Source organism: Montipora foliosa, chromosome 10 (genome assembly GCF_036669935.1).
Source record: "Montipora foliosa isolate CH-2021 chromosome 10, ASM3666993v2, whole genome shotgun sequence".
In the NCBI taxonomy this organism is placed as follows: domain Eukaryota; kingdom Metazoa; phylum Cnidaria; class Anthozoa; order Scleractinia; family Acroporidae; genus Montipora; species Montipora foliosa.
The window spans coordinates 24,325,361-24,335,012 of record NC_090878.1 but is presented as its reverse complement, the minus strand read 5'-3'; the positions used below and the strand labels follow the sequence as shown (position 1 = coordinate 24,335,012).

The 9,652-nt window shown below is 39.2% G+C and overlaps 2 protein-coding genes across 2 annotated transcripts in view; both read right to left on the bottom strand.

Annotated features, from left to right (window-relative positions):
- Positions 1 to 8,051, bottom strand: part of LOC137972652 (uncharacterized) — a 39,253-nt gene extending 31,202 nt beyond the window's left edge. Inside the window, exons 1-2 of the mRNA XM_068819386.1 lie at positions 7,599 to 8,051; positions 6,945 to 7,168 (exon numbers count right to left, since the gene is read on the bottom strand). Coding sequence (XP_068675487.1) covers positions 6,945 to 7,168; positions 7,599 to 8,051 — 677 coding nt within the window. The remainder of the gene's footprint in view (positions 1 to 6,944; positions 7,169 to 7,598) is intronic.
- Positions 8,052 to 8,073: 22 nt separating this feature from the next.
- On the bottom strand, positions 8,074 to 8,745 carry LOC137972651 (uncharacterized). The gene has a single exon (XM_068819385.1). It carries the CDS (start codon positions 8,743 to 8,745, stop codon positions 8,074 to 8,076), a length of 672 nt encoding a protein of 223 aa, XP_068675486.1.
- Between the last annotated feature and the right edge of the window lie 907 nt (positions 8,746 to 9,652).

The following is a 9,652-nucleotide window of genomic DNA, read 5'->3' as shown; positions in this document are numbered from 1 at the left end:
ATTGTTTAAAGGCATTTAACAACGCATTCAACAGATTAAGGTGCTTTATTATATGGCTTAAGTTGTTAGCCGATAAACGGCGCTCTGAATGGCCAATTGTGACTGAATTGTAGGCATTATTCTCCCGTAAGCCCACTGCCGATTACTGTCTTGCAAAAACAAAGCAAAAGGTAATTAAAAAACCATGTAACCACTACTTACTAACCGAGCTAGCGTGAGCCGGTGCTGGGAATATTGGCACTCGGTATCGTTTTTATAACGGACCCTCGCCTGCGCTCGGGTCGTACTGCCACGTATGCTATTAAACTTAAAATATGGGGCTGTTCCATTTCGCGAAAAGGCATTCAGCCGTATGTGCATAAACACTTCTTTTGGGTTTGTTTAAGAACAACCTTTCTAGAAACTTCATTAAAAAACTTAAACGTATCCAAATTTGCATTTAATGACGGTCTAAATGCGAGTTTAAAAGAATTGTAAACTTGTGATTCCGATGTGTTTAGTTTTGATTAAATGTCTCAGACAAGTTTAAGGTAAATTAAATGGCACTTAACCGGAATCTTTAGTTCAAACTTAAACCTGTCTTAAGTTGGAGCTTAAGTTAGTTAAAGTAAGTTTAAGAAAACCTCTTAACTTGAGTTTTGATTAAACGTAAACTTAAATGTACTGAACGTATGTTTAAGTATGCGATTAATCGATGTATAAGATTAGTTACATTCATTGTTATCCTATATTCTCGGGCAAGGCTAGGGGCCGATGCTAGTGAAATAGTCATTGACTTTTGTCCGCAATTTTCTTTCTGGCGACGTAACGCTATGATCGTTAATCTTGGATTGCCTAACATCATCCGCTTGGTTGTTTACGTCCGAGCATATCAATTAACAGTTTTCCAAGCCGTCCTAGGGTTTCCTGTAACATTCTCTATTTGCGAGTCATAAAAGGCACTTTGTAGCTTTACTAAACGCAACATTTACTATAGTTCTGGGAAGATCTGGTACTTTTTGCCCAACCAGTCGTCTTTTTTTAATCATGGCTAATCGCTTAACGGTCACGCTCTAGCATTTTGTCCCTGAGATCCTTAGATAACCAGGGAAGGCTGGGCCTCTTTCTCACTCCGTTTTGACCGGATAGGGCGTGACTGTCGAGTACTTCTAAGACATAGTCTTTCCGCAGCTCCACATTGCATTTACGTCAGCTTCATAAAAAAATAATTGCGCCCAAGTTTTGGCTTGCAAGTCTGCGAAGAAAACGTTTTCTGTTAAAGTTTTAAAATTTCATACCGCAATTTCCCTTGTTCTGTTTCACTTTGGGAAGCTATTTTATCTTACGACTGCATCACTAGGCTATGGTCACTAAGACCGACATGAATACATCTGAATGTATTATGTTCTCAGGCAAGGACGTATACTTACATCCGAAGTGATTTCGAACGCGTTGTGTTAGTCCGTTGTAGGCCTTAGTTAATTAGTTTGGCTGTAAGCTGATATTTCTCCAAGATTCGCAAGCAAATGTTTTAGCGTCATTATCGAGATTTGTTTTTGGTCTCACGTAAAAACAATGTCTTCATTATCTATTTGCCAATCATACGCTCTATTCTATCAAATCATCTCTACAGGTGCGCTAGGCCGGCTTATAAATCGCATGAAACAATTAAAGGTCGTCTATTCGCCGTTTCGTGGGTGACCAGTAATCATGTTACTTTACCCCTCGTTAAATAAGTTAGTTATTTATTTATTTATTTATTTATGTTACTTTCGATACAAACAACGTATTAGAGTTGTTCATTCCTAGTTCATGAGGGGGGGTTTTTTCTGCTTAAATTTTTCAAGGTACCACGTAAATGCGCAGGGATCACTGCTCTCTTTCGTCTAACAGATTGCTTGGCTTACCACAGTTTTCTGACGAATGAAAAAAGATCAAGATTTTGAAATCTGTGAAATGGAAGCATCGGGATGTCTCTTCTGACGTGTTAGGTTCACCTGTCAATTGATGTAACAGTGTAATTTTGCCTACAATAAATGCGAATCAGGGGAAAATGCTGGAATATAGTGAAACGTGCTCCTGGAGGGGGGGACTGGAAACCATACATTTCAAAGGCCTTTTCTAAAAACCTAGCAGAGTACGACCGGGGTTGCAAATTTCGAGAATTAGTATAAAACAATATGAGGATTTGAAAGCCGTCAATAGTTTTGTTGAAAAAAGATCTGTTATTATCAAAGTAGACAAAAATCGACGTTTGTGCCATTTGTGAAAAACCTGTCTGACATATTTAATCATTTCTAAACGTGATTATTTTTTCTTGCTAAAGAAATCCTGAAATTTTAAGTTGAGGTCGTACGGCTAGTTTTTGAAATCTCTAGTTTCCAGTCCCCCCTAGGAGCTTGGTCACTATATTTAGCATTTTCCCCTGATTTGCATTTATTTGTTAGGTAAAATTACATTTTACCTCAATTGCAGTGACTAACACTTCAGAAGAGACATCCTGTTACTTTAATTTCACAGATTTCAAAATCTTGATCTTTTTCTTCGGAAAACTGTAGTAGGCCACCTTAAAGTGCCCTTGTGATCAAAAGAACCACTTTCTTTTTTCCTTCAGATTTTGAAAGTGTGTTTGCTTAACACCTGACTGGCAAAATTTTGAGCTTTGATTTTTATCCAAAGGCCGTTTACTTTGAGTGTAAGTTTTGGCTTTCACGGTCCGCCATTACTCACGTTCAAAACTGACCGATTGGACCTCAGACGGTTGGATCCAGGGAAAAGTGACGTCAGAGGCTCACTAGCTTAAAATTTCAGGGTGTGAACGCAGCTTATTATATATGCAAAGCGTGAGTTTAAAAGTCTGAAAGCCCAAAACCCCCGTGCTGCATATTAATTCTGCGGCGTACACACGTATTGCATTCTTAAACTAGTGAGCCTTTGACGTCATTTTCTCCTCGATCCAGCTCTCTCAAGAACATGACGTTAGTAATGGCGGACCATTAAATAGGAAAATTACAGTTAAAGTAAAGAGGTCTCTTTTTGAAATCAAGGCTTAAAACGAGGGTCACTTAGTGTTTTGTTAACATAGTTTTGAAATCCAAAGAAAAATATGAATTGATTTTTTGGTCACAGGGCCACTTTAAACGTATTGACTTTACAAAACGAGGGTTTGACCCTAATTATATGCACGCGGATTTCAATAAGCGTCACGAGGTGTCCCCTTGCTCTTCTCGCCAACTTTAACATCACTCGTGTCTCAGAATACAGACAATCTACGTCACAAAGAGTCCCCCAAAAGCTTCTCTTTAAGTAAAGATTAACTGCTGCATTTACCCAAAGCTAAAACTAACGCTAACCTTTACCCTTACCTTATTTTGAAAATAGGTAGCAAATGCTTAGCGGACTTAAAGGACACTTTTTGTTGGATGTCAAATTAGGCGTGCATCTAATTAGAGTCAAACCTGGACATAAGTGACGAGGGGTGGTCCACAGGGATAGTTCATGGACCGGGACCGTGAAGGGGTCCATGGACCGGGTCCACAGGGGTGGTCCATATTTTGTACAAGTCCATAAATACCAACTCCTCCACCTGATTTAGATATCCGATGGTTTGAAATAAAATTGTACCCAATATTTACTAACTCTGAAGTGGCATCATTTAGCCAAGTTTCCGTGACACCAATAACGGAAGGTGGTGTTTGCATATTCATCATAATCAATTTAAGTTTATCGAGACTTTTAAGAAAACTACGAGCATTAATGTGCATAATGGAGAATACATCCCCGTTATTTGCAGACGAGATACAAAATTTGAGTCGAGATCGAGACAACTGGAAAGCATATTCCCAACCTCAGGCCGGTCAATAGGATTAAATAATAATGATTCGAGACGATCTCCGTCATAATGTACAGGACCATGGGACATTTCGTAAAGTACTAAATTAAACAAGCTATCATCCAAGTGATTAACGGTGTAGCCACGAATACCAGTATTTTTTCCGTGTAATTAGAGTTTATTTGTTTTGTCCTTTCTTGGTTTGTCCTACTATAGTTTTCTTAGTCCGTAATTAAGCCTCGCTTGTTTTTTGTCTACCTTTGTCACACTATCTCGTTAACACCCTTGTAAGGCTGGTATTGTTTAGTTTCGCATATAATTTTGTTCATGTTGTATGAAAACCGTTTCTGTAATCCGCAGAGCCGCACATATCTTGTAAGTGTCCGGTTTTTTTCTGAATTCGTTTTCCCTTGGTTTTCTATTAATACCTTTCCTTGTAATCTCATGTATTTGCTCCGTTTTTCCCTTCAGTGAATCGTCAAGTAAAATAGTACCATATCAAAGTGTGCGCAGAGTCGTTAACAAACGGGAAGGACAGGTAATAAATTCGAGTCACTAGACGTTATAGAAAAAAGAAAACATGTAAGCTTAAGACGATAATAGAGGTTACTGAGCTCAAAGGAAGGCCTTGCCGTTCCGCAAAGTTCTCTAAATCGGCACGAGACTTCGGTTTGACGTAGATAAACGACACAATTCTTTGCCCAGCAAAATTTGTAGCCATTCCGATTTTGAAATTTCTTGGCATCTACAGGAAGTTGTCGGTTTTGGGGAGTGAGATGGTCGAATAACCTCACGTCTTCAAAAGAGCAGTCGGCAGAAGTTGCTGTGACTTTGCAAGCGTCATTCCGATTGTTCATGACTTGTTCTCTGATAATCCTTCTTGTAAATTTGCAAACTATTGGTCTTGGACCAGGAATTGCATTTCGTTTGGGAACTCGATGGGCAATTCAATGTAATAGCATGACATTTCTACTCCTACTGCTTTGAAAAACTTAAGGCATAAAGCAGTGGAGAGACGGAGAATTTTATCAGAGAAATTGAAAAATCAGTCCTTTAAGTTGATGATATCCCATAGCGGTACGTTGAGTGGAATTCGTTTTAGAACACTGTTTCTCGAGCCAAACAGTTTTACATATAATGACCTGGGTCCATTAATTTTTCGTCGTAGTCTTAAGGTAGCTCAAACGAGTTTCAACACTTTCAATAGACCTTGTCATTAGAAGGAATGACACTACAACACTTTATCACGTAAACAGCAATGTTATGGTATCATATCAAACACCAATTATTGCTGAAAAAGAATTAGGTCATTTTTCTGACGTAAACAGCTACCATGGTAACAGGACCGTATATTTTGGCTTTAGTTGCTCATATCTGAAAAACGAACTTGTTGACCCCATAGTTAATCGAGGGACTGGTTATGAAACCTTAAAACCTTCAAAAGTAAGATCAATGTTGTCGCCAACAATAATAAAGATATGTTTAAAATTTTAAAAATGAATAATGTTTCTCAATCGATGTTGAACTGACCGTGACCCTGCACAATCTTTTGTTTTGCTTCGCACGGGTTTGCAAATTAGTTACGTATAATTTAATCGAAGGATTTGATTGGTTATGTTCTCGAAAAAAGGTGTGTTTTAAAACAAAGGAACTTGTCGAGTGTCATAACCACCTCCATGCATTAACTACGGTGACCCCAATTTTTTATTGCGCAAAAGTAATCAGTAGGCCAAGATGAAACTCTCTGCAAAGTTGAAAAAAGTTCTGTGGAGCGGATTCATACCTATCATAATATTTCAGTAATTTAAGGTGGCTCTGAATCCGCTTCATAGAATTTTTTTAATAATACTAATAATAATAATAATAATAATAATAATAATAAGAAGAAGAAGAAGAAGAAGAAGAATGAGAACAGTTCCAAAGGATTTAAAGAAGAGACTAGAGAATATTGGTATAGAGACCAAGATAGACGAGCTTCAGAAAAGTGTTATTCTGAACACGGCAAGGATTCTTAGGAAGGTCCTAGAAATTTGAGGAGACTTGTTGTCACCAAGCTTCCTGGAGTACGGAAGTTCCATTGGAAACTGATCCAATGTGCGAAAACAAGAGAATACTACTACTACTACTACTACTACTACTACTACTACTACTAATAATAATAATAATAATAATAATAATAATTTATTACTTATATTGCGCCTATTCTATACGATATTCAAAAGCGCATCACAATAGTGTCTAACTTAATAACTAAACTTACACCTGTATTATAAATCTTACAAGTCTTTCAATAAAGCTTACAAACTATTTACATTAAAAATCTAACATAGAATAATAACAACTGTAGAAAGAACTTCTAAAAGACTAATGGATAAAAGAAAATTACTAAGATAACTGAAATGATTCCTTGCATAAAATGTTTTAATTATAGTGTTAAAAGATTCTAAGTTCCTTGCTTCCCGTGCAGACCTAGGTAACTTGTTCCATAAAAGGGAGCAGCTATCTGAAATGCTCTGTCACCCATTGTTTTCTTTGTTTCCGCAATTGGTCTTTTAAGCAAGGGTCATTGTCATGACGTCTTAAGCTATAGCACAAAGGCTGTTGAATTCTAATTAGGTCTGAGAGGTACTTAGGCGCATGACCGTGCAAAATTTTATAAGTTATCAGAAGTATCTTATAATGTATTCTGGCGCTCATTGGTAACCAATGTAATTCTGCGAGCAGAGGTGTTATGTGACAGAACTTGGGCGCGCGATAAATAAGTCTTGCACTTGCATTCATAACACGTTGCAGTTTCCTAGTTTGATATTCCGGGATTCTATATAAAAGGCTATTACAATAGTCCAATCTACTACTAATAAAAGCATGTACTAGTTTTTCAGTTGATTCTCTGGACAGATATTTTCTAATATGACGTCTGTTGTGAATTGTTCTTTAGTAACTTACTTATTTTATTATCTGGTCAACTTATAAGTACATTTCTTTTCTTGTAATTATTATTTTTTGTTGTATGGCGAAATAAGTAAATAAATAAATAAATAAATAAATAAATAAATAAATGTTGTAAAAGTAATAGAAAGCGCTGCTACATGTCTTTGTAATATGAGTTCCCATATCTAGATGCGTATCAAACCATGTTCCTAGATTGCGCGCAGAGACTACAGAAGAGACTTCAGCCTGTCCAACATTGATGCTTTGGATTGAAACTTTTGAGAGCTGCTGGCGAGAACCTATAATCAGGAACTCAGTCTTGTCATCATTGAGCATAAGCTGATCCTCTCTCATCCATGCGCGGACATCACAGATGCACTTCTGCATGGCAGATACAGCTTCGACTTCACTGAAAGTGTCTGATTGCTTAAATGACAAATACAATTGTGTGTCGTCCGCATATGTGTGAACGGAGGGCAGATGGTGTTTTAATATCTGAAACAGCTTACTCGCATAAATGGTAAACAAAAGCGGGCCCAGGCATGACCCTTAGGGGACTCTACACATCAAATCAAATGGCTTTGAGAGAGTCCCGTTAATCGACACCTTCTGCGACCTGCCCTCAAAGTAACTCTCAAACCATGAAAGTACTTTCCCGCCAACCCAACTGTTGACCTCAATCGATCTAGAAGGATCTCATGTTCGATGGTGTCGAATGCAGAGGTTAAGTTGAGAAGCACCAACAACATAACTTGACCTTCATCCATCGCCATTAGGAGATCGTTCTTCACCTTAAGTAGTGCGGTCTCAGTGTTATGATTTTGGCGGTAAGCACTTTGCAATTCTGGAAACAAACCATTGACTCACATGTGCTCCTGTAATTGTACAGCGCCTTCTCTGTAAGTTTGGAAGTGAACTGTAAGTTACTCACAGGCCGAAAGTTCTTGTTTATCAATTGAAGACCAGATTTTTTGAGCAGAGGATGTACTAATGCCTTTTTCCATTCGTCAGCGAAGTAACCCTGCTTTAATGATATGTTCAACATCCTAGTAATCACTGGAAGTAGCTCCTCAATACAAAGCAACAAGATGGATGACGGGAAAGGGTCCAGAGCACATGTCTTCATGGAAGCCACAGCCATCTTCCTTACAGCCTCCTCAGAGAGAGATTGAAACTCTGATAGCGTGACAACGTCATCAGTACTCGATGAACCTTGAGGCGCACACTCAGTAGAAACCGCATGAGGGACCGCGTCACCGGCTAACTTTGATCTTATAGCAACTACTTTATGGATGAAGTATTCACCCATCTCATTTGCGACAACAGAGGCGTTAGTATGAGGTGGAAGAGACTTGTCCTCTTCCAGATTTAATAGGGAACAGCTTTGATTGGTCCGAACTGTTCTTGTCAATAAATGGCCTGTAATGAGTACACCAAGCTTCGTTCATCAGATGTACAACATAATGCCGCTTAACTTTGAATACTACAAGATCTGATGGGAGTCTAGTTTTCTTCCATATTCTCTCGGCCTTCCTCCTGTCCCTTCGAGCCTGAATTATGTTATCATTAAACAATGGGGGCCTGGATCGAGTGATGACATGACGAGAACAAACCGGCGCGTGTTCGTCTAATAGCGATTTAAAAGTCGTATTATAACAGTCGAGCAGCATGTTAAAATCATCAGGCGGGTCTTGATGTAGCTGGGAGTTACGACTAGCTTTTCTCAACTTGGTTATGTCAATTGATTTGAGTTTCCTGTATTCAGCATGCTTAATTCTTGGCGCAGGCCTCATCACGCTTAGCTTACATATCACGGTAGCATGGTCAGTGAAATGTCTCTCCGGAAGGAGTTCATCATCCACAATATCATCGCCCTGCCGTGTGATAATTAAGTCCAAGGTGTGGCCATGTATGTGAGTGGGTCGTTCAACATGCTGGACCAGAGCCATAGAGTTCAACAGGTCCTTGAGCCGGATGGTGTCAGCATCTGACGGAACGTCCATGTGTGTAATAAAGTCGCCACATATTAACAGTAACTCATTACACATAACTAATGACTCGAGATAGTCCGAGAATTCATGAAAGAAAACACTCGTACTCACGGGATGATCCGCAGAGTATGTTGGTCTATACACGATGACAACTCGAACAGACGAACAGTTCCGAACTCCACAAGCCATTCCGACACTTCAAACGAAGACCGCTCGGCTGAAAACACTTTGTTTACATCAAGACCGTCCCGATATAACAGCGCAGTCCCGCCACCCCTCCGAATCACTGGAATAGAGTGAGCTCACTTAAAATCGCAGAATCAAGATCATTGAGCCAGGACTCGCATATCGTGAACAACTCAGCTATCAGATCACATACCAGGTCCACAAAAGCCGATGATTTCTTCCTTAATGATCTTGCATTCAAACTACATAACTGAAAGGCCCTGTTGTCCAGGTTACCAAAGATGGCATTACGCTCAACACTTATAAGTGTGTCACGTGGTGGCTTCCTGCACGGATGAGCGCGGCTCTCAATTCGCGATGAAGCAATGGAGGTTATGTGAGCATTTCCTGTGGGGCCTGGATTAAGTTTAAATACCAAATCACAAACGTCCAATACAATATGAAAAGTCGCCACTGAATAGGCCATTTCCGAGTTCTTGCCTGGCTCCTCTTCAAAGCGAGGCCAAGTGCGAAGTTTTTGTTATGAAAATTAGTAGTCATTCTTATGTAAAGTAGAACTAATTACTATCACAAAACCTTCGCACTTAGACTCGCTTTAAAGAGGAGGTAGGCATGAACTCGGAAATGGCCTATTAGCATAGAAGGCACATGGTCTCCTTTGTCGCCTCAGTTTAATGTTCAGTGGTCCATTAAACGAAGATGAGTTGGCGCAAACAATGGAGAAAATGTTTGC